The 27665-nt window shown below is 37.9% G+C and overlaps 2 protein-coding genes and 1 long non-coding RNA gene across 3 annotated transcripts in view; 2 read left to right on the top strand and 1 right to left on the bottom strand.

Annotated features, from left to right (window-relative positions):
- LOC134814904 (uncharacterized) overlaps positions 1-25553 on the bottom strand; it is a 44796-nt gene extending 19243 nt beyond the window's left edge. The window contains exons 1-16 of the mRNA XM_063823241.1: positions 25470-25553; positions 25015-25195; positions 23014-23138; positions 22206-22781; positions 21648-22092; positions 21259-21399; positions 20734-20971; positions 20370-20628; positions 20180-20251; positions 19622-20002; positions 18884-19477; positions 18516-18612; positions 18333-18391; positions 17956-18221; positions 17017-17646; positions 16312-16443 (exon numbers count right to left, since the gene is read on the bottom strand). Coding sequence (XP_063679311.1) covers positions 16312-16443; positions 17017-17646; positions 17956-18221; positions 18333-18391; positions 18516-18612; positions 18884-19477; positions 19622-20002; positions 20180-20251; positions 20370-20628; positions 20734-20971; positions 21259-21399; positions 21648-22092; positions 22206-22781; positions 23014-23138; positions 25015-25195; positions 25470-25550 — 4277 coding nt within the window. The 5' untranslated portion in view covers positions 25551-25553. The remainder of the gene's footprint in view (positions 1-16311; positions 16444-17016; positions 17647-17955; positions 18222-18332; positions 18392-18515; positions 18613-18883; positions 19478-19621; positions 20003-20179; positions 20252-20369; positions 20629-20733; positions 20972-21258; positions 21400-21647; positions 22093-22205; positions 22782-23013; positions 23139-25014; positions 25196-25469) is intronic.
- Positions 14972-15754, top strand: LOC134815838 (uncharacterized). Its single transcript, XR_010160312.1, has 2 exons — positions 14972-15203; positions 15322-15754. It is a non-coding gene; the product is annotated as an uncharacterized LOC134815838 (long non-coding RNA).
- A 1077-nt stretch (positions 25554-26630) lies between the features above and the next one.
- LOC134815774 (uncharacterized) overlaps positions 26631-27665 on the top strand; it is a 49053-nt gene continuing 48018 nt past the window's right edge. Inside the window, exon 1 of the mRNA XM_063824364.1 lies at positions 26631-26662. The gene's annotated coding sequence lies outside the window, so the exon portion shown is untranslated. The remainder of the gene's footprint in view (positions 26663-27665) is intronic.

Genomic DNA, 27665 nt, shown 5'->3' with positions numbered 1-27665 from the left:
AGCTTTCGTAAGTTATATCTTTCAGTTTGGTACTTATTTCATTTAACAACAAGGATACAGTATTACCTGCAACAAGTATAAATTATTATTATTAATTGGATATTCGGACTTATCTTATAAGATAAGTGAACTACAAAACTGATCTGATCACAACATTTCCCTACTTTCCCTTCTTTTCAGACAACTATTTGACTTGTTTACTGTATATAATTTAATTCAGATTCATCCGATAATTGTATTAATGCTGTCCATGCTCCACTATTTTGCCTCTCCTCCATAATCCTGCGATTATTATTTTAAGACAAAATTGTACTGAACTGATGGTCCTGTTCCATATAATACGTGAACAGGAACAGTGAAGTTAACAAATTATTTTCAGCTGCTTATGCCTTATACTCCTCGATCACTTCATTACCTACTGTGCAGTATATCTGAAGAAAGAAGCGAGCGTACCACATTAAGCAAACTATTGCATAGTGCAGGTTGTTGAGGCTTGTAAAGTTTAGCTGTATCACGTAATTAGTTGAAGTAAGAAGCAAATAAGTTTCTTTGATTATCAATTTTATAGTACATCAAACAGAAAGTCAAATATCATGAAATGAAATATGGTCAAAATATTAAAAATCATGTTTAAAACGTCGTCACTACGTTAAAAATCAGGTTAAATCACCGTCCTGACGATGGTCACCGTAATTTATTATTATAAATACACATACCAAAAAATAATTAAAAGGTTTCGAATTTGGTGACATGAAATGATTTCATGATTCATAGGTTCTTTAAAATTGTGCTGTATATCCTTTTGAATCTTTCTTCTTCGTATTTCCTGAGCTCCATGCCTCCGTTGCAAGACGTCAGGCAGGGAACGTTGCCCTTCATCAACCCCTTAACGCTATAGCAATCATTTCTGGGAATGGTGAACTTCCGGGTCGTGTGACATTTCGTGCATTGGATCTCGAACGTTTGGGTGGCAGTTGACATAGCTTAACGTTTAACTGAATCCTATCGAATCGAAGTGTTATGGCCGGATTGTTTGACAAAGGCTGATATACTGAATCAGAAAAGAAGAAACTCAAAAATAATAAGAGGATACGCGAAAAAATATATCTAAAATATAATCTAAGAAAATACAGGTCTAGTGACTGTACAGTGTACAGGGCTGGGCAGTTGGAGATAATAAACCACTGCAAAAATGATAGAATTATAAATTACAAGTCTACGCGAGAATCATTTTTCTTCGTACAAAGATATTGAACCAAAAAATAATAAGAGGATCTACTTGAAAAAATAATTTAATAAATAATCTAAGAAAATAAAGTTCATGAGGTCAAGTGATAGCTGTACGTAACGAATGTGAAAGTAATGAGATCACTATTCACTGGTATCGATGTGTAGATAAGAAGTAATAAAGATATTAAACCAAAAAATAATGAGAGGATACTTGAAAAAATAATTTTATAAATAATCTAAGAAAATAAAGGTCATGAGGTCATGTGATAGCTGTACGTAACGAATGTGAAAGTAATGAGATCACTATTCACTGGTATCGATGTGTAGATAAGAAGTAATAAAGATATTAAACCAAAAAATAATAAGAGGATACTTGAAAAAATAATTTTATAAATAATCTAAGAAAATAAAGGTCATGAGGTCATGTGATAGCTGTACGTAACGAATGTGAAAGTAATGAGATCACTATTCACTGGTATCGATGTGTAGATAAGAAGTAATAAAGATATTAAACCAAAAAATAATGAGAGGATACTTGAAAAAATAATTTTATAAATAATCTAAGAAAATAAAGGTCATGAGGTCATGTGATAGCTGTACGTAACGAATGTGAAAGTAATGAGATCACTATTCACTGGTATCGATGTGTAGATAAGAAGTAATAAAGATATTAAACCAAAAAATAATGAGAGGATACTTGAAAAAATAATTTTATAAATAATCTAAGAAAATAAAGGTCATGAGGTCATGTGATAGCTGTACGTAACGAATGTGAAAGTAATGAGATCACTATTCACTGGTATCGATGTGTAGATAAGAAGTAATAAAGATATTAAACCAAAAAATAATGAGAGGATACTTGAAAAAATAATTTTATAAATAATCTAAGAAAATAAAGGTCATGAGGTCAAGTGATAACTGATAGTGGGTCGTTCACATATAACGTAATCAATATTTTAGCAAATTTTATCCCCCTCCCCCCTCCGTAATAAACCGTAATCAAGACCCAACCCCCCCCCACCTGATAGCAATATTACGTACAGTGGGGACTGGGCCTGACCCCAGTCCCTACCCCCCTTTTGCTTTTTTCTCTACGTTTCATGCTACCCTGATTATGCTATCATGATGAGCCGAAAATATTGCTATGATATCCGGCCAAGCACCTTCTAAACTACTTAATATTATAGCCAGATATTCGATCAATTTCTAAATTTTATCACTATCAGAGTGAAATTGAGTGGAATTTGAATTAAAAAATTGTGAATCAATCAATTTATTTAATTGTTATCAATCTAGAGGGTAAAAAAGAAAATGTTGATTACGTAATCAACAACCAAACCCCCCACCCCCGTTATCAACCGAAAGCATTTGGAAACCCCCCCTCGGCTGATTACGTAATATGTGAACGACCCCTAGCAGCCTAGCTGTACGAAACGAATGTGAAAGTAATGACATCACTATTCACTGGTATCGAAGCTGGTCATGCATAATATCCCCACATCCAAAAAGATTAAAATTTCTCGCGGTTCTCTTTAAAAGGTCAGGTATTCAAACAATTTTCTCTTAGGCACCAAATTTCCTCGCAGATTATCTGCCGATCTGCCGCCGTTCTGGATGTGGGATGATGGCAGCCTTCTTATCGACAGACAATTGTCAGAATATCCGTTTTCTCTACCTTCATTAACTACATCAGCTTCATGAACAGCGAACACTGGACAGTCAAAGATAACAAACCACTGCAAAAATGATAGCATTACAAATTACAGGTCCGCATGAGAATTAGTTTTCTTCGTCTAAACACATTGTTTAATCGCACTCAACAGATGTAAAAGTAAGTTAAATGAGACTTGGAAGAGCCACGGTGCTGGTTGTTTATTATAAGTACTAATTATATACTAATTATTATATATTAATTCTTCGGTAATAATATGATAGAGGGCAAAAGAGAAAGCTGCAGTGCAGGTATGGTTCCAGCTCAAAATCTTTGGGTGGGTGCAGCTTGGCACGCGGCGCAAGGGGTGAAGCCCCCTGGAAAATTTTGGAATTTTACCCTCCTAAACGTATTTCAATATTTCTCAAAACAGTCTCAATTGAGAAGAAGTCAGAAGAAAGACAATTGACCCGTAATTTATACAAAATTTGACAATTTTGGTGTACAAATTTTCAAATCGTTTGGGTGGGTGCAAGTCCAAACTGAGTGGGTGCAACATCCTTTAGGTGGGTGCGCACCCACCCCCACCTAGGAGGTGGAGCCATGCCTGCTGCAGTGTGACCAAAGAAACCATTTTTACAAAGTTTTATCTACTGAATATTATGTATGATAAGTGTGACTTACTATTTAATTAGAAAACTTTATACATCCCCTCAGGGCTCCTAGTCCTACAGGACTTTAACTCTGACGGTGTAATGGAAATTACGTTTAGGTTATAACAACAGAACTTGTATCGGGACTCTCCGGTGGAATGCTGCACGATGTGAACGTGCACGATGTAAACATGCACGACGGCGAGTAATAGATTATTACCCAGTTATCTATACTAATAATCCCAATAAATCTGTGGGTGTGTACTGTGTATGTGTGTATGTGGGAAATTTCCAAGCGACTTAATCAAGAAAACGGTAAGAGTTATGGGACTGGTTTTTTCGGTATAGTTCACTCATTGCGGTCTGTTTGGACTGTAAAGAAAGTTCATACTTTCATACTACAATGTTATGCGTGTTTTCAAATATAATACTAATAGGCGGGTTTATGCTTTTGCATTTCAACTGCGATAGTGAAGTCCCGGCCGTAGGCACGGGTTACACTAGTAGTACTATGTACTTTCATTCGATGAAAAACAAGAGAATATCTTATATAACTAAACTCTAACCGCTCACTCAATGCTTTTTCGCCTATCAATAGATGATAAACCAGTGTTTATAATTTAGTTTAATAAATCGTGGTAAAAATATGCCATCAAATTACTTCTTATCAAATTACTTCTCATCAAATTACTTCTTATCTACACATTTTTTCAGGTCAGATCCGTCTGAAAAAATCGATCTGCTGACACTCAAAGCTTTCAGAGGATTTTTGACGTTTTTGAGTCCCATTAGGTGCCCTTTATGGCTGACCAACTTTTCCAAACTTTTCCACTTGTCTTAAGGCCACTTTTTGCCACTTTACCACTTTTTACCACCTTTCTTGTTTGTCGAATATCTTTAGTTGTGAACATCGTAGAAGGTTACGAATCAATCGAGTGTATTCATATTACCATGAAGAAAAACTTTTGTTCTAACAATTTTTACGTCAGATAATCAGTTAATTGGATAATTATCAATTAGCTAATTAGCAAAATTCGAAAAAATTTTTATCGGCTCAAAATGATCGGAATAGCTTAAAACACGGAAAAAAGTAGTTTTTAGAAAAACTTTGAAAATTTTTCACTTACATTTTTTTTCCGAGACTTGGAAAAATTTCGAAAATTCAAAATATTTTTTTCCGCCAAAAGTGATCAAATTGCATGAAACGCGGAGAAAAATGCTTTTCAAAAAAACTTAGTGAATTTTTCGTTTTAAGAATACTTAAATCACCAATATTTGTAGTTGGAGTTCAGTAAATCGCGGCAGATTTTAGTAATCAGGAATTACTAAGTGGAAAGGTCTGAAACTGAAAAACGTTAACCATACGATATAAGAGTTTCATAACTAATTACAATACAGCCTTATCGATTTTCACAGAAACTGCACCAATGGCACAGTCAAGATCGAAAGACGAAACGATAGCCTGCTGTACTATCATTTTATTGATTTCAATGATGAATCAGTGGGGTTAAGATAATCACATTTGTAATAAATAAAACCTCTCTGTACCGTCAATTGTGCTAATCTAAACCGGCCTACCTGGATTACCAGACCTCTTCTTTTCCTCAACAATCAAACCAAGTTGTTCATATCGCATTTGGTGGGCGATGTAAGTACATATCGAGCTGTATTCAATCACAATACGACACAATACGTGTATATTATATTATGGCCCTTAATGAGGTATATAAAACGTTCTAATTCTAAAACGTCTACTTGGCCTCATGACTCTTTGACAGCTCAAAGAAGGCAAGAAAAGACCAGAGAGCTTAAAATGTCAACTCGCTCTTTTCAATGCTCTTCGAATTTCGATCTGTCCCACATTAATCCCGAGCTGATCATCATGGGCCCCGAATATCTTGCGGAAAGAACCTGTATTTTTACTTCACAACGTCCGGATTTCAAATCAACATCCTCAATAACATTAACAATCCTTCCTGATCAGCCTGGAGGGGGATATTTAAAACATATAAGTGATACGAAAGATTTTATTAGCAGGAGCTTTCAAAATACTTGTGTAAATCGTCTTTAGCTTCCTGATCAGGATCTGTCTCTATTAGCAATTTCAAAAATATCCTGACTCTCGTGGAACATTTCACTGAATGAATTATTATCGGTTCTTTACCAGTACCACCCCTTGCTCGACGCTCGTATCTAAATCTTATCCTTGCCCGTATGTTACCCTTGTTGATATTACTTTCAGCCGACCCTGACATATGGGGGTGATTTTATCCCGCATAGCGAATGAAGCTCGGTATGCAGTACAATACAAAACAAGTCACAGTAGATGTTGGAAGGTGTATTTACACTTGCTTCCTGGACCTGGCTGTTCCTTAGTTTCCCTGGTCTGTTCTTGCCTTCTTCGAACTGTAAATGAGCCATGAGGCCAAGTATACGTTTTCGTGATAAACTGTAAAACGTCTCCATACCGGGTTTTTCACGGTATTAAGCGTTTCATAAACCTCATTGAGGGCCATAATATAATATACACGTATTGTGTTGTATTGTGATTGAATACAGCTCGATATGTACTTACATCGCCCACCAAATGCGATATGAACAACTTGGTTTGATTGTTGAGGAAAAGAAGAGGTCTGGTAATCCAGGTAGGCCGGTTTAGATTAGCACAATTGACGGTACAGAGAGGTTTTATTTATTACAAATGTGATTATCTTAACCCCACTGATTCATCATTGAAATCAATAAAATGATAGTACAGCAGGCTATCGTTTCGTCTTTCGATCTTGACTGTGCCATTGGTGCAGTTTCTGTGAAAATCGATAAGGCTGTATTGTAATTAGTTATGAAACTCTTATATCGTATGGTTAACGTTTTTCAGTTTCAGACCTTTCCACTTAGTAATTCCTGATTACTAAAATCTGCCGCGATTTACTGAACTCCAACTACAAATATTGGTGATTTAAGTATTCTTGAAACGAAAAATTCACTAAGTTTTTTTGAAAAGCATTTTTCTCCGCGTTTCATGCAATTTGATCACTTTTGGCGGAAAAAAATATTTTGAATTTTCGAAATTTATCAAGTCTCGGAAAAAAAATGTAAGTGAAAAATTTTCAAAGTTTTTCTAAAAACTACTTTTTTCCGTGTTTTAAGCTATTCCGATCATTTTGAGCCGATAAAATTTTTTTCGAATTTTGCTAATTAGCTGATTGATAATTATCCAATTAACTGATTATCTGACGTAATAATTGTTAGAACAAAAGTTTTTTTTCATGGTAATATGAATACACTCGATTGATTCGTAACCTTCTACGATGTTCACAACTAAAGATATTCGACAAACAAGAAAGGTGGTAAAAAGTGGTAAAGTGGCAAAAAGTGGCCTTAAGACAAGTGGAAAAGTTTGGAAAAGTTGGTCAGCCATAAAGGGCACCTAATGGGACTCAAAAACGTCAAAAATCCTCTGAAAGCTTTGAGTGTCAGCAGATCGATTTTTTCAGACGGATCTGTCTGTACTAGTTGCTAATATTTAAATACTAGTGTAACCCGTGCCTACAGCCGGGACTTCATTATCGCAACCCGCCTATTATATTCGAAAACACGCATTACATTTTCTTATTTAAAACGGTGCGAAAGTATGGACTCGCTCGGTATGGACTCGCTCAGTCCAAACAGACTGCAATTTAATGCTGGGTGTCCATGCCCCTCACATTTCTAATAGTAATACTTGATAGCCAATCTTGAGACCTCCACTGCCAAATTACATAATTATATGATAAATCGCAAATCTGTTATGAGGGGAGAGAGATAGCGAGAGTGGGAGAGTACACATACACACACACATACACACTTTAGTATCACATTTGGGTCATTAAATGATCAATTAAACCAGTAACCATCGACCAATTTAAAAAAACTTAATAATTTGGCTTCGTCAGAGTTTTGTCGGCACTATACTGAAAAAACCAGTCGCATTATATCTCTTACCGTTTTCTTGATTTAACCGTTCGGAAATTTCCCACAGACAGACATACACACACACAGACACACATACAGACAGACAGACAGTCGACAGACATCCTGGGATTATTAGTGTAGATTATTATTATGATTATTATTTGGAATTCAAAACGAAATAAACAAGAGTTAAGTGGAGAGATGACATAGTTGATTTAAAAAAAAAATATTAGAAGAGTTAATTTTATACAGTGAATTATTGCTCTATTTATATTGTAACGTTTTACGTTACTGTAAAACCAGCCTTGGGCGAGATTGTATTTCTCTTGTGAAGTTTATGCGAAATTAAACATTGAGTAGCTTGGGACACCCAAAAATAGCAGCGTCATCTGTGGGACTGGAAGTGCAGACCTTTCTGTAGAAGTAGAATAGTGAAGTTGTGCAGTGGTGGCGTAATCTCACCTGTCACTTTTACAATATAATCTCCACGCATTTAACTCCAGCATCTAGCAGGGGTGGTATACCCGGAGCTGGCAGGCAAAAGCATCTTCAATCTTCATGTTATCTTCTATTGGGCCACCAGGTTCAGCCATTCTTTTTTTAAGAAAAGAAAAAAGCGGAGGCAGCGTAAGGGGTCGTTCACATATTACGTAATCAGCCGAGCATAGCTATTATGTCAAATATTATAATTTGACATAATAGCTATGCGTAAAACTGATTACTGAGGGGAGGGGGAGAGGGGGGTAAAAATTGTTCAAAAAGTGATTTAAATAGTAATATGTGAACGACCCCTAATTAGCAATGCGAGAAGATTTTCACTTATCAGAGCATTCCTAGTCATTGCATGATAATCTCAGGGATCAAAAGTAGCAATCAGCCGAGGGGGGAGGGGTTTCCAAATGATTACGCTAGTGTAATTTGACATAATAGCTATGCGTAAAACTGATTACTGAGGGGAGGGGGAGAGGGGGGTAAAAATTGTTCAAAAAGTGATTTAAATAGTAATATGTGAACGACCCCTAATTAGCAATGCGAGAAGATTTTCACTTATCAGAGCATTCCTAGTCATTGCATGATAATCTCAGGGATCAAAAGTAGCAAAGAAAACATTACACCGATGCAAGATTCTACATGATATCATACCATAATCCCACTTCATCTATGATCATCGAAACTATATTAATTCGCATCATGTTTTAGTTTTATTTTCACCATAATTAATAATAATATACAGATTTGAATAACTAGGATGGAGGGCGAGAACTGCAAAACTATTAATCACGAGAAAGTTTTGGCCACGATCTCATGGCGAAAATTCAACACTATAAATTCTTCATCATCCACCAATAAATAGCGATGATCCTGATTTCAAACTCCTAATAATTTCTCCTATCCCTCATGCACCCGCTCAATTGTCTCCTCAGTAAAGATACCTGTAAATTGTAAGAGATACAGTAGAGCTATAAAAACACCATGCACCCTACCCACACAAACAAGGATCGACCTGAACCGCTTTTTTGGCCAGGACCAGACACCAGTACTGACAAAAAGTGGTGAGACCGGGATTAAGCCGGAACCGCGACTAAAAATATTCTATTTCGATGAATCAAATAACTGTCCCTTCACGAACTTGAAAAACTTTATTGATAAGCTATGTGGGTTTCATACTAAGCATCAGTAATCAGTATTATCGATTTTTTTCAAGTATAAGTGCCCAGTGGCCCCAGTCTTTACCCTGAGTATAAGTTATATCTTGATAAAGTTAATTGTTAATGCATTGTGAAACACAATATACGCCCACCCGCTACTACCGAGTTTGCAATTGCAAATACCAGACCCGTTTCTTTCGGGATTGTTAGACCGAGTTGAGCAATGCTTTTTTAACTCAAGTATTCATTTTACTTTACTGTTGCTTTCCGCGGATTGGTTGGGGAGGGTTTCCTCATTTTTGGAAATGCTTAGCGTCAGAGAATATTCCTCCAGTTGATACAGTAATAAACTACAATTTAACCACACCATAAAGTTTACAAATTTGATCGCTCAGAACACCACAACAGATAACCTTAAACTGTTGATTGAGAATAAAACTAGTTAAATAAACTAGGTAAAATATTCTTATCATGTTTGGGTGAACGGGGATACCAAATACTGTTCACCGTCTTCCCTTCAGAATGTAATAGTGAAAGGAGAGTAGAGAGAGCCATGGTATGCTGGCTCTACTCGAGCGACCCTAACTTTATTAGCCAATTAGTGGGCGATACTCTCACTGGTATCGCCCACTAATTGGCTAATAAAGCCAATATAAACAAATATGTGACAAATTTTGCCCTATCTCGGTGTGCACCTTTAAGATAATCCTCAATCCTCATAGGCCTACTGCATATCAAGGGAACTAATATTTGGGCGTGTTGTTTGTCCGTCTTGTCAGCCAATCAAGAAGCTCAAAAGTGGGACCTGTCACCTGACCACCGCCATAATAATAGGAAGGAGGAAGCAATTGTAACAATTCCCGTCACAAGTATAGGAAGAGGAAGCGAATTAGGAAGGACTGTACCGCTAGCAGAGTACAAAATAAGCTCAAAAGTGGGACCCATTCTGTGGAATGGGTCCATTCTGTGGAATGGGTCCGTTCTGTGGACTAAACAATGATTCTATTAATAAATAATAATTCTGCATTTTGCCCATGCCTGGATCCTATCCTCTCTTAAACGTTATTCTACGGTTTGGAGAAAAATATCATCAGCAAAATATTGTGATTACACTAAAGTTGGTTGAATGAATGTCTGAATTTGTACAAGCACATCTTCAATACTTTTCTATGATATCTAACGTTGATAAGGACAATTCAATACAACCTCTATAGGATTTCTTAGAATATTTAATATAGGAAACACAGGTTTGTTGAAAAACTACGAACCCCCTCCAGCCACTTTCAAGCTACAGTTCTACACAGCGCGAGCGTGGAAAATTTCAAACGGCTAAGATGTGGTTTTAACACATGTTATTCCTAAATCCTATAGGAGTGACAATATCGGAAGAAGAATGGCAATACTGGGAGGAACATCAGAACAGAACCCTACAAATCTTTGCCAGATTAGAGAAATTAGCTATTTTTATGTAATAGTATAACTTATTGGATGTATATCATTAATTATATGTTTATTAAATAAACAATTGGGGGTGAGGTACAGCTAACCCCGTGATTTTCATATGAGCGATAAAAATAACATGACGAGTAAAGATGGTTAACTTTAAGGCTTGGGGAACCAGCATTAATAGCGCCTGGGGAGTGGGGTAGTAGGACAGGATTTTCTCAATTAAACATTACATGTGATCACTGATCATACTAAACACGTAGATTTTGACACAGCTCCACAATAGCGCATGCTATTGTAGTCCAATTAGTTCAAACAATTTACAATCTCTTAGAGACTACAGTTATTTTCGTTTGCCTTGAATTATTGGTAGCTTTGCAAACGTTCGATAAGACAATTGTACTGGGTCATCAATCCGGCGGCATTCAGAACTTACAAAAATAGTTCTCTGCTAGGTCTTCCGACTGACTTATTGTACTGCTATTTGAAACGTCCATGTTTCTAAAAGATGTCAGTGACGGTGAAGTGTCCAATTCACGGTTATATGGAAGGTTTCGTGCCGAAAGACAGAAAAGAAGCGGTAAATCTGGCAAGAGGGAAGGTCCGGTGTGGAATAGAGGGCTGCAGGAAGTACGTTTTAGTGCAAAAGCAGTACAAATCAGTACTGGTGCAGACATTTGACCTTACTTTTGAACCAAAAACGTCAAATTAAGCGTGAAACGAACTTTAAATTAAAATCTATAATGGATTGATTATTTCGTAGTAAGTTAAAACGAACTGGAGCTATCTTTAATTTGACTGCACATTGACTGCTCTGGTAGGTCGATCATTATTTAAAGTAAGGGGGTTATTGTTTCATCATAAATTGAATTCAGATTGATTATAAGACCAATTATCCCAATTATATAAAAAGCTCAGTTATGAAATACCTTATGAATCATATTTATATTCGACATAATTCTGGTGACCTAAATGATTTGGGAACGACAATATGGAATTTTTTGCCGAAAACCACCGCATTTCGTACCCCAAATTAAATCATGGTATTCGGGGATTTTTTTCATTTCTTTATTTTACAAAAATAAAACCAAATATTTGAGAAAATCAATAAAATAAAATATTTCTTCTTGATCTTCTGGTTCAGGGACGTTTCTCTCTCCAGTAGGCACCTCTAACAAGCTGTTTCATCTTATAAACAGTTTCTCCGGCGCCTTTGAAAGTTAGTTTTAACTGGACTTCCAATCCTTCAGACGGAATGGGAGACCGCCGGTGTTTGTTATCCTCCACCACTCCCGAAATTTTACCGCCGTGGCAAATGAAATAGTAGCGGAGCTTACTGACTTCTAATGGAACGTGTCAAACCGTCATGAATCATATTTATAACTTACACCCACTATATTGATAGTAAATCTATTAAGTCATAATTAAGAAAATACGCGAAAAATTATTTTGGGAAAATAATGATGGTGACCTAAATTTTGGTAGTCCGAAAATATGGTGTTTTTTTTCCGGAAAACCACCGACTTTCGTACCTTTTAAATTATATATCTCGCAAGGTACTTAGTTTTTATCTCCTTTTCAAAGCACAAAAGTCGTTTTAAAATTTACTAATACTATATACTCAAAATGTCTTTGAAGAATCGGGGCGTATAAACCTCAAATGCTGTTGGTGTGCACAATACAATTGCCTGTACAGTAAGGTAATAGTAACAATATTTTTGTGCACTAAATTAGAAGCTAGAGTAGCGGAATTAACTAAAATATTTAATATTGACCCCAACAGGTAGGTAGGTAAGGTAACCAAGATGGTTAATTGATATATAAATTTTATTCTAGTGTTAGATAATTCTCAAAGGTCTGCTGTACTGCAGGAGGGAACCAAAACTTTGGAGAGTTGTGTGTTCGTCTTGTCAGCCAACCAAGAAGCTTGTTAAGGGGGCAGGGGGGGTCTTTATGAAATTTCTCTCGAAATTGATTTTATAGTTGTTTCTAATAGAGGGGAGTGATATCTATCTGCTACTTTTGGTCCCATGGAAAAATTTTGTTCCTAGCCGAAATTATTGCCGGTCAAAGGTCAGCGCTCATGTGTAATTGTATTGCGCGAGCGATTTTCAATCGCGCGCCCTGAAAATCGAGTCTCAAAATCTATCTTCTCCTACATTTTTTGAGCAATCACCTTGAAACTTTCAGGATAAGTTCTAAGGACCATTTAGAAACTTTTGCTCGTTTTAGAATTTCGAGATAGGCCTTTAAAAATTTTTTATTCGATTTTGAAAATCTTGGACCTCGTTTTTTGACGATTTTTTCAGGTCCAAGATTTTCAAAATCGAATACAAAATTTTTAAAGGCCTATCTCGAAATTCTAAAACGAGCAAAAGTTTCTAAATGGTCCTTAGAACATATCCTGAAAGTTTCAAGGTGATTGCTCAAAAAATGTAGGAGAAGATAGATTTTTAGACTCGATTTTCAGGGCGCGCGATTGAAAATCGCTCGCGCAATACAATTACACATGAGCGCTGACCTTTGACCGGCAATAATTTCGGCTAGGAACAAAATTTTTCCATGGGACCAAAAATATCTGGTAGATATCACTCCCCTCTATCAGAAACAACTATAAAATCAATTTCGAGAGAAATTTCATAAAGACCCCCCCCCCTGCCCCCTTAACTAAATTTTAAGCCTAGGTATCTTGTGAGACTTTAGCAAGAGTAGAAAAATAGGCTATTTATGACATGTATATTGTACACAATATAATATTATGGTATAATATACGGATATGGACATGATATTAATATTATGCCATTTTTCGTGTTTTAAATGAAAAATTGAGGATGAGATACGGATTAAAACCAATCGATCTTCAGTCGAGCGATAAAATTTGAGGCCGGTTGGAACAGAATTTACAGCGGCTGGGGCGATAGGACAGGATTAGTTACACATCGCCTGTTCATGTTATATATACGATACTGGTTTGAGATTGTTGTAAAGTTAAATAATAGTAATAAACAGTGCCTGTGATTATACTAAACACAGATTTTGATGGAGATCCACAATAGCGCATGCTATTAGTATTAATATTTCCATCCCTGATGTTCAACCATAATGCTGTACGTCAATTGTTCTCGTTAATCGGAAAATCTGTCTTCTCTCATCCATACCAGGTAAAGATTGTAATACTTTCAAATTAAAACCCATTTTCTGACGTAAGTTGTTTCTGAGATTTTAGTTTTTGTGACAAACTGTTATTTTATAGCATTTAATAATTTCAGAATGGTCACTACCGTGACAGTGAAATGTTCAGCTTCACATACTAATGAAGATTACAAGGTGGAAAACAAGAAAGAAGCGGAGAAACTGGCAACAGGAAAAGTCGTGTGTGCTGAGGAGGGATGCAGGGAAAGGACTCTAGTTACGAAGAGCTGCAAAAATATATTGTCGCAGAATTTTGAACTCAGTAGTAGAGTTATAACAGCTCAGTAGATGTTACATTTAATTTCCTTAACCAACCCACAATCCCCAAGCAACCCTTTTTTTTCGATATTAAAAAACTGAAAAAAAAGGGATAAAATGAATAAAACACCGAACAAATATATATCTAGATTCTGGGAGTATTTTGAATCGTTTAAGCTTTCCCAGAGGATCTGTAACAAGAAACTCCTTCATTCAACCCGGACATTTCGCCATCATAACATGATACTAAGAACACAATTTTCTTATGACAAACTTTAACGATTTTATGCTGTAAAATTTTGTAAATTTGTTGATGGCAACGATGATGTTACAAGTTTTTGTCGACACATGTATTCTGCACAGCCTTTTAATTTGTACTCTATTCAGTCATCAGATGTGGAAAACAATAAACGACCACCAGCTACTATTGAGTTTGCAATTGCAAATACCAGACCCGTTTCATTCGGGATAGTTAGACCGAGTTGAGCAATGCTTTTTTTACTCAAGTATTCATTTTATTTTACTGTTGATTTCCGCGGAATGGTTGGAGAGGGTTTCCTCATTTTTGGAAATGTTTAGCGTCAGAGAATATTCCTCCTGTTGATCGCTCAGAACACTTCCCAGCCAATCAAGAAGCTTGTTGAGTCGCTCGATCAGATAATTCCGATTCCATTTCTCAAACGTCATGAAATAGCTAGCTGAGTATCAAGCCGGCTGTGGAATGACGGCTGCCGCCCTGATAATAGGGAGGATGAAAAAAAGTAACAATTTTCGTGAAAAGAATCTTAGAATCTAATAGGAACTCTTCTGTGATTGGAGGATATCGATCAACGTGGTGTGTTCCTGACCAAGTGATTGGACATCTTGGAGCTCACACTTGAAATTCATTCGACTATTTATATTGTCATCCCGCCCTGATAATAGGGAGGATGAAAAAAGTAACCATTTTTGTGAAAAGAATGTAATAGGAACTCTTCTGTGATTGGAGGATATCGATCAACATTCAACGTGGTGTGTTTCTGACCAAGTGATTGGACTTCTTGGAGCTCACACTTGAAATTCACCCGACTATTTATATTGTCATCCCTGGTGTTCAACCATAATTCTGCACGCTTATACCGTCAATTGCTCTCGTTAATCAGAAACACCACTTGTTCTCATCCATACCAGGTAAAGATTATAAACACTTCCGAACTGAAACCCATTTTCTGACCTAATTTGTCTCTGTCGTTTCTGAGATTTTATATTTTAAGACAAGCCGTAATTACATAGCATGAAACGATTTCAGAATGGTTTTTACCGTGAGAGTGAAATGTAAAGACGGACATCTTAAAGAACATTTCAAGGTGGAAAACAAAGAAGAAGCGGAGCAACTGGCAAAAGGAAATGCCCATTGTACTGAGCATGAGGGAGGATGCAAGAAAATAACTCTAGTTACGAAGAGCGACAAAGATAAATTGAGACAGCAGTTTGACCTCACATGCAAAATTTTAACAGCTGATTAAATGTGAAATTTAGAAATTAAAAAATCGGAAAAATAGTTAAAACTAATAAAGAAAAACCCGAAAAAATATTTTTCTAGTATTACTAATTATGAGTATTTTTAATGGTTCATACCATTAACTGTCTAAATGAATAATTAATTGTTTGAAAATGTTGATTGTTATGTTGATTTGTGCTTCAGTCTTCATTATATTTGATTTATATATGTTTATCTTTAATATCGTCTCATCATTTGTTAGCAGTTATATACTCAAATCATTAGAGAAACAGAATGCCTACAGTATGCAATGGAGGGAAACATGACTCTGTGCCGGCATATAGCACATTTGGTCCTCTTGTAACAGTTCCTGTTCTCTACAGAGGTCTTGCTAAACTTGAACTGCTAAAACTTTACTCTATATTAAGTAGAGTTGTGAAGCAGTACGCAACAGCACTTTCTGAACATATCGACGAGCAACTTATAACAACATAGTCGGTGCGATTATAAACTAATTGCACTGATTATAACATCAGAACCGTGGAGTTATATGCGAATCTAACTGCATGTATAATTCGATTACATCAGTTATTGCACTCGGCTGTGCCTCGTAAAATAACTGCAATAATCGAACTCGGCTTTGCCTCGTGCGATTATTGTATCAATTTGCACTCGGCTGCGCCTCGTGCAATTAACACTGTAATCGCATTATGCGCAGTTAGATTAGCGTTTAAAATAGTACGATTTGAATAGTACAGTACTAATTTAACTAAACTTAGTCGTTAAAAAAAGGCTGACCTGTTGCAGGATTTGTCGAAACACTTCCCGTGTAAGTCGTGAGGACAGAGAGGTATGTCAGTCTTGATGCTGTTGGTGAAGGTACTGCTGCTCAAAGTCAAGTGACACTTTATTCTGTAGTACGGGCTAAACCTGATTATTATTATGTTAATTAATAATTATAATCCATAATAATATGTTAAAATCAATAATCATGTGTTCTTAGAAAAGTCACAGAAATTGAGATAAGAGACTCCCAACTTCTATAATATTATGTTCAATATTATGTTAGGGGGGGGGGGGGGGGGGGGGGGGGCCTAGACGCATCGAAAATCCGAAAAGGGCCCTAGAAAGCGGGGCTTTTTGAGGCCTTTTGACCCTGACCACTATTTGATAGTGTTTATGGACCATAATCTCCATGTAAATACACTCAAATAAACATAAAAGTACTGTGCAAGTAGTCAGATAATATCATTAAAGCACTTTACTACTTAGCATATATCAAACTTGATGAAATTTAAGTTAATTCTAGGGCCCTAAAAGGCTACACATATTGAAAATCCAAAAAGGGCCCTAGAAATCGGGGCTTTTTGGGGCCTTTTAGGGCGTTGGCCCCCCCCCCCCCCCCCATGTTAGCTTTTCGAACTAAAAAAGTAGAGAAGGTAACATAATATTGGAAACACAACACGGTCGATACCACAAAGCTCCTATAATTATAACTCGTACCTGTAAGATCTAAAAGCAGTGAGAGGGCTCTTGTAGGGCTGATATCTGCTGTGAGAGCACACACTTAGCTCAGTTGAAGGATGGCAAATTGGAATGAACTCAGTCACAGGTCTCACAACAGGAGGGGGAGGTGAGGGTCCAGGTGTAAGAGAAAGTTGTGATCTGCAATATTCCAGTAACGACTCTGTTGAGAGAAGAGAAGAGTGAGCAGATTGGACGTCTTGTGGTTCACTCCCGTCCTTGTTCACCGCTTGTTCAATCGGATTCTCGTCCTCTTCAGAGGAAGATTTATCACTGGCTAGTTCTCCCGGCTCCAATTCAGCTGTAACACTCCCTCCCTCAGCTGTAACACTCCCTCCCTCAGCTGTAACACCCCCTCCCTCTGCTGTAACACTCCCTCCCTCCTTATTATCGAGTTTATCTTCTGAAGGTTTTACAATAATGGTTGAATCTTCTTCAGGCTTCTTAGGATTTTCCACTTGTTTTTGAATAGCCTGGTCTTTTTCTGGTTGGTTAGGTGCGTCATTGATAATCTCCTCACTTTTGCTACCACTTCCGTCTCTGTCACACGAAGAAGAGACATCAACTTCACTGCTTAAAGTGGAGGGTTTTGCAGCTTCTTTCTTCTTCCTGGAAGTAATGCATGATGAGATTCTACGTGAAATATTAATATTTGGCGTGTTTGTTAGTGATGTTTGTTACGTTTTTGAATTGTTGCCGAAAATATAAACTGAATGATATATGTTGGCCACTGTACGAGTAAAGCGAGATGTAGAAACAAAGTTAGCTCTTTAATTTCATAAAAAGGCTGTATTTTTAACGATTTCTCTTCTAGTATAAACTTATGCCCTTATCGAAGACAGCGTGATGGAATCATGTATTCATGCGGCATAGTTTGGTTTCGTGATCAATTATTACATCATTGAACGAACTTCTTACCTAACTACTTCGGCCCACTTTTCAGGATGATCCAATCGTAGCACCAGATTCTGGAGGACAGCACTGCGCGTGCGCAGCTCAAGAATACAAACATTGCGCCGCTCGTCTATTGTGTTTAGTATCTCCTCACTCTTCACAACAATGTCGCGGGTACGTGACAATTGTTTTTCCAATGCTTGCACCCGCTCACAATGTCGCCCGTGCTCTTCTTGGTGCTGATTTCTCTTCATGGTATACTGAATTAGTCGCTGTTCTAACTGCGCTACCTGGTAAGAGGACAGTTTGAGAGAACGAGGACAAAATCGTTTGTATAGTGAAATGTTTGTTAACGTACGCGTATGTTCGTACTTCGTAGCTAGATTGAGAGACAATAGTACCTTAAGAGTGAGCGTGCTCCGTTGCCTGTTTATTTTTAGCTTAGTTCCACCCGCCGCACCTGATTAAATAAAAAATCAGTATAACTCTTATTATTATTAAGGATAAAGTACAAATTGGTCCTGCTAATTTGAAATTCTTTTTACGTAAATTAAGGAAATATTAAAATTTCTGAGCAGGAATACCTGATCGAGGGACAGGAGACAGCAGGACTTTCTGTTTTACAGGGGTTGTAGCCTGATCACTTTCACTTTCACTTTCACTTTCACCTAGCTTTATCACCTGGATTAAATAAAGACCGTCATCAAAACTCGTATGCTAGATATGCTTCCGGATTGAAATATTAATAAGTTTATAAAGTACCTATACCGACCCCATTGGGACTGATTTTTTCCCAGTCAAGTTTCGGTAATATATAAATAGATTTTGGCCGATCTTGAATCCTGCCAGCTGGTTTTTAGCAGAATTAACACAATATGGACCTATAGCAGGCAGAAATTGACCCAGTGTGTACCAGTTCGATTAGATTACATATGCTAATATAAAAACTCACAATCGGGTTAATTTTGGGAGTAATGCGTCTCAGGAGCTTTTCTCGCTCAGCCTGAGCCTCAGGGTTCAATTTGGTATCTTTCTGTGGGATCCTGAGGTCCTCATTAACTAAAAGTCGGGAAATCAACTTCCTGGTATTTTCGTTGCTTCGTTTCACAGCCGCGGGAGTGATAGTGCTGAGGGAGCGAGGCATGAGACTCTCACTACCCTCTCCTAACACCACGTCTGGTGACGTCATCACGGTTGGTGGCGTAACCGCTTTTTGTGTTATGCTGGCAAGAGGATCGGTGGGTTTCGAGAAGGTGGTGGCCGTGGCTGTCTTAGGAACAGATTTGGTCTTCGACTTAATAGATATTGTTTTGTTGTTTTGGTTCTTCGAAGGTACAGCAGGATTCGGGGGTTTGTTTGAAGTTTCTGTAAGGTCTTCAGTTTTACTATCGGTGGTTTTGAATGTAGTTAGGGTGTTGGGAGGTTCTGAAGACGTTTGGCTGGTAGGTGGAGTTGGTTGTTTCTCTCCTTTTGGTGGAGGGCTGCTTCGTGGAGAAGGTAGAGCTTTTGTCTTTATTTGTACAACCGGTAAATTAGTCTTTACGTCCTGAAATATTATGTTCATTATTCTGTCTGTTCAATTTAACGATTCCCCTTATATAGGATTTCCATTCCTCTACTCGAAATATGATATTTGATTTTATGTGTACGTGTATATTGTATAATATGAATCTTTAAAAATTCGACTAACTGATTGGGTAGGAGGCTTCTCGGTTTCTTTTGTTTTCTTTATCATGGATTGAAGAAGAAGCTCCCTCATCCCATCTAAATCATCTTCGCTGATTTTCCGGTTCAATCTTCCTTTTCCAAGATTCACAATTTTAAGAACTGTTTTACAATGAGGATCTCTTTTTTCTTTCGTTGGTAGATTCTTCTGGACATTCTGAGTAGCAACCAACTTACACTGATCGTTACTCTGAATGACCTTGACTGTATGTGCCTCGGAAATGTTGGAAGGTTTGCTACTGGCAGATTTCAATAAGAAACTTTCCACAACAGCATCACTAGAGTTAGTTTTCTGAGTCTCTGTAAAGGTACTTTTGAACTTGTCAACTGCTGCTTTATCTCCTTCCTGGAAATGAGCTGGCTTTAAGCATGTATAGCTTTAACAACATCACTATCATACTAATGTCACCAATTTTAAAACACACCAGTCTAGATATATGGCCACTTGGGTCATTACATATTAATGGACGCACTTCCCAGGTTTTCATTCTGGTTTCAAGAACAAGAAGAATAAGTATTTTACCTCCAAGGAAGAATGTTTCAGGATGGTTACTTTGATTTCTTTGGGCGATATCTCACTGGAAGGAGGATCCGGCTGAAAATATATGCGATTACCTATGAGAAAAATTGATAGATTTCAAACCACCGAAAATGCAATCTACTAAGTTGAATGTCTAACTTAGTTTAAGGTCTAAGTTCTAACTCAATCAAACCTTGGGATTTGATTTGTTCTGAACTTTCTCCGACAACTTATAGAACCTCTCGAGTCGCCGCTTCTTCAATTCGTCCAGAGTTTCGTCCATTCTTAAGGGTGTTATGTTTTGAAGGTTCTCAAACTTGGCTGATGGAAGTTTAAATCTAGCTATCCTTGAGTAAGGAAATATCCCAGAAGGTGGCTGCCCGACTTGGCCGTAAATAAACCAACGCTCCTCGGCTGGATCGAAGTGTAGCTCTTCTTTAACCAACTCTAATCTGAGAGGCAACCGACGGGTTAATATTACTATCTTATGCATGGATGAAAAACATCTAGTTTTCAAAGCACAATTTAGGAAGTAAATAAATTTAAGATAAACTCACATATTGAACATTTTAGCCCTTCTCGCTCGAGCTCTTGCTTTCTTCTGCTGCCGTTTCGTTTCGTAAAACTCTCTAAACGAGTTCATATCGATGACAGGAAGAGTTTTTACCATTTCTAATACTTGAGGAAATGTGAAAATGGGAGCCGATTTCTTGCGTTTGCTTTGTCGTTTGACGAGTGGCTCTCCTTCAGATCCCGAACAGTCAGATTTCCCATCAATTCCTAGAGCCGCAGACCCTAAAATCAAGAGTTTTATTAAGTCAAAACAGCAATGCCGAACAGTATACCATGCCAATTGAGTCCTTTAGATGCCTTTCGTGCAAGAGCGGTAAGCTAAATTAACAGCGTGTGAGGGACGTCACTCTTCAATGAAGTCGTCGCGACATGATATGCACTGTGCATGCATGCGCGCGCGTACGCGCGCAGCATCTTTTCAGCACGAAATGAACTTAAATCACAAAAAATGACAAGCGCCTTCCAATAACGACCTTTCACTAAGCCGTGAAAGTTGCTCTCCGATGTACCTTCATTCGTGTTCCCAGTATCTATTTCTTCTTCCGGTTTCATATTCGTCTCAGAAAAAGGATCTGACTTGGGAGTCACTTTAATCGTCCGGATGCTGTCGAGAAGCTTTAACCTCAATACTGCAGCGTCCTCCTCCTCCACTGTAAGAAGAATCAGGTTACAACTTACACTCAGAACAAATAAAAATGAATCACGTACGGAAATGTCAAAAGGTGTTAAAATGTGACGTACGGAAAAATGTTACCAGTTAAATGTTACAAAGGTGTTACATGTTACACAGTAATATATAATTCCTACGTATATTAATTGAATAACACAGGGAAATGTTTGTGGGATGGCGAGGCACATCATGTTACAACGAGTGCAGCCAAGTTCACATAATATTCACCTTTTTCTTCATCAGATGCATCCAGTAGGTTATACCTGTTATTTACATCTTCATCTTCACTACTACCCTCTCTATTTTCCTTGGTACCTTGCCCCTTTTCAACACTTGGAACAAGTCTTCTCTTTATTTCATCGCTGATTGTTGCTACGGGAAATCCTCTTGTGTCAGTGGATTCGTCACTGCTGGAGCTGCTAGAGGAGCTGCTACTCTCTGACCCGCTATTATCAGAGAACAGGCTCTCTGAACTTGACACTCGTGATTTAACCGACTTGTGATCGTCAGATGGCACCTCGTCCGCGGCGGTCGCTCTTGTGACGTCATTTTCAGGAGTTGTGATCTCTCGTGACTTTCTGTCTGTCATTTTCTTATCTCTTGGAGTCACAGAGCCGTCAGATTGGACACTGTCCTCAGCATAGCTGTCTTCACAGTAACTACCTTCGTCAGACTGGAATATACGTGTGTTAGATATCATAAATACAACCGCATCGAGGAGGTATCAGTCAAGTCGTGTGCTTATTATTGAAAAATAAAAATTTTGTGATTTGGAGCTCAACTTACCGAATCTGATGAAACTATGTAAATTTCTTTCGGGTCCATTTTTACAGGAGAAGATAAGTCTATAAGTTCAGGTTTAACATCAGGTAAAGGAATTGAGCTAAGGAGCACGGTATCAGTAGGTGGAGGGGCAGGTCGAGCAGGGAGAGGAGGAGGTAGAGGAGGCAGAGGAACAGAGGCTAGGTCGATAGGAGGACGGGGAGGGTTGAGTAAGGGGGATCTGAAAGGAGGGGGAGGAGGAGGGAGAAGACAAGGTGCTCCTGGATCTGGCCTGGGTCTGAATGCTGGGTACCCATATGTCTGTGTTGGGACCTGCCAGCTGTCCCGAGCTGAAGCAGAGTGATAGAAAGGTTGTGGGCAGTCCCTCATCTCCCTAATTTGACCGTACAAGTGAGTTTTAGAGTGGTGTAATGTGAGACGGGGATCAGAAGCTGAGGGAGGTGGAATGTATTTCTCAACCTCGTCCTCGTTATCACTGTCGAGTTCCATAGGCATTTCCTGGTAACTATCAGCCACATCCACACTCGTAAACGTCTTCTTAAATCCTTGGAGTGCGCTGTTCGGTGGTAACATTTCACCCTGAAGTATAGGTAGATTATAAACCCTCTACATTAAGATAATCTAACCCAATATTCAGTAAAACCTCGATTTAGCGAACCTCTTTCATATTATTGTGCTAAATGTTCCCTTATATAAACCCACGATTTCTGTAAATCGGGGTTTCCCAGTATTGAATATACTGGACTCTTGCAGATATCTTCAGTGAATTTCATAACATCATAGTAATTTGTACAATCGGGATTTTACTTACATCGAGATCTTTTGACAAATCAACTTCCTCTGCTTGTTGCTTTTCCACTAGGTGTCTGTAATCTTTTATCATTTGATCTAAATTACCAACTTCTTTCTCTGGTGCTCTCTCACGTCTTTTCTTTTCTGAAGAGTTAAAATCAGATACCCATATTTTATTTTTTAAATTCAAAAAAGTATACCCAAGGTTCGACCGGGATCCTGGCTTAATCCCGGTCCCGGTTAAAATGCCGAATTTTGACCGGGACCGAACCGGGATTTTTTTCTAAAATTTAAAATTGAACGATTTTGAACGATTTTTTTGAAAAGCTGGAATTTTCCCAATTTTAAACAAAACTCTTTACCAATTTATCACCAAAACACTGTCAGAGTTAAGCCAGTTTGTTGGGTGAGCTGTGCTTGTAATAATCAGTAAAGGATACCATGGGGTTGTAGTGTCAGAGCTTCAGAGTTGGTTGCTGGTTTGTTGGGTAAGCTGTGCTTGTGCTTGTAATCAGTAGCGGATACCAGGTTTTAGTGTCAGAGTCAGTAAATTAACGCATGCTACCCTACGCAATGAATCATCTGATTCGTCGGTAAATCTAACTGCCTCTTCATTAGATTCCGTAGCCATATTCTCGTCCTCCAAGTCGTCGTTGTTCAGATTGTTCGGGCAAGGTAATATAAGTATAACCAATAACCAATCAGGAGGGAACTTGAGCTGATATATATTTCGTAGTTTATGGCTCTTCACTCTTCAGTTGTATTTGATAATCAAGTTGATTTCTAAGTTTTCCGGCAGGAGGCTCAGTCCGCTATCCCCTACAATGTTTTTCGCCACCTTGAAAGCCCTTTCACTTGCGAATGAGAAAGGAGGTGGACACAGATAGATCCAGACAAGCTGGTTCAGATGGGGTACAGAGTGTGAATTTACACACCTTGGAGTTCTGGCTCCAGCTTGTCCAAATATCTGGTAACCTCTTCCCTTACCACGTCAGAGATCCGGGCCCGTCTGAAGTACTGCATAGGAGTTGGTCAGTTGGTTCCAAGTCGCTGAATCATCGTCAATCTCTCTGACTGAGTCGTCAGTATCACTGTGTCAGGTGTGTCTTCCCTTCTCGATATCACTGTCCGCACTGATTCTTGTACTCTTTCTTTGTCGGAAGCCCACCTTTCTCTTAAACTGGGAGATCAGGAACTCTTTGGCGGCTTGAGATTGCCTTGTAGGTAAAGAGTCGCTCTAATAAACGCGACGGCTAATACCAGTAGTATGTTTTACGATAAAATCAAATGTAGAATATTCTAGAAATCCAATATCAACCAACTTGATCAACCAACTTGCTGACATAGCACATTGTTTAAATACTGCACCTAACGCCATTATTGATTATAATACATATATTATAAGATCAAAGAATATTGAAAGTAACATTTTTGTTAGCTACGATCCCGGTCTTAATCCCGGCTTAATCCCGGTCTTATTTCCGGTCCCGGCACCTTTTTCCAGTCCCGGGCCGGCCAAAAAAGCGGTCCCGGTCGATCCTTGAGTATACCTAGTACCATATATCAATATTCAATAATTATTTTGATAACATTTTTGACAAAAAACCCCAATTTACCGCAGAGTTTGGGGGAAAAGAAACATCCGCAGTAAATCGGGGTCCGCGGTAAATCGGGGTTTGTTTGGTTTAGATTATGTATGTTTAGCCCTATATGGGGGAAAAGAAATGGCTGCGGTATATCGGGGTATGCAGTGAATCAGGGCGCGGTAAATCAGAGTTTTACTGTATAATGTATCAAATGCAAAAGTCCTTAAGATCATGAATGTCATTTTCCGAGCTAACATAAACATAGTAGAGGAAATATTGAACTCCTGACTAGTGACTACCCTGACTAGTTACATTCAAAATGAAGGAATGAGCTTGGAGGGAGTTCAGTTAATTCTGCCCAGTAGCTGTCACTGAGCAATTGAGTAAATTTGAAAAATCAATAAGTTTCAGTTACCCCACAACTAAAAACTCACTGTTTATTCTCCTTTTGTCCTCCTTGCCCTCCTTTTTTGAATTCTCGAAATACTCCTGTAAGTCAGATTTGAGGCCTGGGTTGTCTGTGATCATGTTAACAATTTCCAGGAGACCCTCGACAATGTTTCCGGACTGTTCATTATTATCTTCTCGTCTACCTCTCTGTGCTTCCTGACCACTCTGAAAATGTCCAATTTAATATGAGTGCGTAACGTTATGTACTTCATAACGTTACGTAATTCATAGGCCCTCGTGTTGATAGTTTAATAAAATAATATTCAATCTTCTGTTTTACCACAGACACGACACGACCTAAGCCACGCATTTCACGGGATAACAACAAGCTAATGGACGATAATATCAGAAACCCTGAGTCTTCATCTTACATCATCAATAATTAATCCATAAGTCATAAATTGATGATAGTTTTGCCATGAAGTAGTAATGAACTTACCTTAGGAAGCCATGTGGGGTTGTTTTGCTTGAAATACCGACGAGATCGATTTAATCCAGATCCACTAGCTTCGTCTGTCATCAGCCTACTGGTATTTAAAATTAAATCAAAAACCTCGTTTTGATTTTAAGTAATTTAAAGCTTAAGTAATTGCCAAGAACATTAATACACCTTGCAAAACTTCAATCTGACATGTTTTCTCCATTAGGTGTGATGAATGGTAAAGCAAAATGGTTTTCAGGGTTTTAAAGCAGCCGCAGTAAAGGTTCGCAGGAAAGCAGGTATTGTTTGTACATGTTCTATTGTGGTGAAATAAATGGCCGCAGTAAATCGGGATGCCGTAAATCAGTGTTTTACTGTATATATAGTTTCATTGTATTATTATATAGTTTACATTAAATCTGCCCCTCTACATTCTATATATAACTCCTTTGTTAAGGCTTCTAAGAAAGAGGGTGTTTATGCTAATAGGCCTCACTTTACGTTTGTATGTGATGTGTGAAAGGTAGGAAAAGGAGAGAAAATGCTGCTGCAAAGTCTGATAAATATACTCTTTTGGACAACAAGATTAATGAATATCAAATGATGGAGTAGTTCACTGTTTATGAGTCTCATGATTGAAATACTGATAGTTGGATAATATCCGGTTGGAAGAGACAAGGACAAATGAAACAGGAAGTTAGGAATGTATGCAACATTCATAACTTCCTGTTTCATTTGTCCTTGTCTCTTCCAACCGGATGTTATCCACCTATCAACAAGATTAATGCAGAGAATAATTTTTTATTGTTTGAGTTGAAAGTGAAACAAATTTTAGTGAAACAAATTTGAAAAGAGTCGAAACTCCTCAGATAATTTAAGTAGTTACTCCTCAGTCTGTGACTCTAACAAGAATTGTAACGCTCGGAATGATAAGCAAAGAACAGAGAGTCTGACTCAAGTGTTTTCAGTAGATAAGGACAAAGGTCGAAGAGGGTAGACTCATCAGCTGCGATCAGTTAGGTCGCATCTGATACTCTTAAAATACTCGAATCATATGGTCTTCATCCTCTGTACAATTATCGTACTAAACTATTACTCCTGTTCTATAAATTATTAGCGATCCTAGAAGAATCTGTACAGAAAAGAGTTAGGGTTTTCTTGCTTTTGAATTTTAATTACTTTCAACACTACTATATAACAAATAATTTGAGGACCCCCAGTGGGAACTAATGCCTCGGTAAATGTAACGACCATTACAGGTTGTATGTCAATGTAAATGGTTGTTGCACGATAAAGTTATCTCAAAGACATCCTAAGGACTATCAGACATCGGTTTTTAAAGCAGTTTACTCCCATCTATCACCTAAAGATTATCAGACATCACTTATCCTTATCCTCCGGAGTGCTACAAAGGTACTGTAATCATTAACTAAATTTCGAACAGTAGCATCTTTTTGTGATAAACTATGTCTAGAATACCAGTTGGCTCAAGACATTACAATCTGAGATATCGAGGGAATTCTGTTAAATTCCCCAGCAACGGCTCTTGTCCTACTGATAAATGTTCAAATTGTTTAACTCTATTAAGAGAGAATGATAGTCTTCGTCGGCAAATTTCTTTTCTCTATAAACAATTATCAGAAAGTGACAGTGCACTCAAAGTTCCCCTCAGCGATGGTTCACTTATCCCTGTGTTGCCCCAGGTACCTGATCACTGTGAACAGTCTATCAATGTTCCCCTCAGTAATAGGTCATCCTCGCATCTTGTTTCTGAGTTAACCCAAGAGCTATCCAAATTAGCAGAAGACAGTGAACATTCAGCAGAAATTATCAATTTGGAAAATCCCAAACACTCTGTAAATGGTGACAATGATGTGACCAACTCTATCAATCCATACCAAGATTTGAGTCGAGGAGTTTTTCAGTTTGTTGACACTGCCAAGTTAGATATAGAAACCCACTATACTCATAAGTTTGAGAATAGGGCAGTTGCATATTACGGGGACTTTCCCTACGCTTACAATGGAGGCTTTCATAACACAAGGCCAGTAGCAGACAATCCATACCTAAAGTCTATTTTAGAACGCTTACGCTCACAGTTCCCAAAATTGAAATTCAATAGTGCTATGATTACCAAGTATAGAAATGGTCAGCAAGGAATTCCCTTTCACTCGGATGACGAGAGGTCAATTTCACCAGGCTCCATGATCTCCA

The sequence above is a fragment of the Bolinopsis microptera genome, chromosome 5 (assembly GCF_026151205.1).
Source record: "Bolinopsis microptera isolate Bmic1 chromosome 5, MBARI_Bmic_1.0, whole genome shotgun sequence".
Lineage (NCBI taxonomy): Eukaryota > Metazoa > Ctenophora > Tentaculata > Lobata > Bolinopsidae > Bolinopsis > Bolinopsis microptera.
The sequence above is the reverse complement of the archived record's forward strand: the minus strand, read 5'-3'. Positions and strand labels throughout refer to the sequence as shown.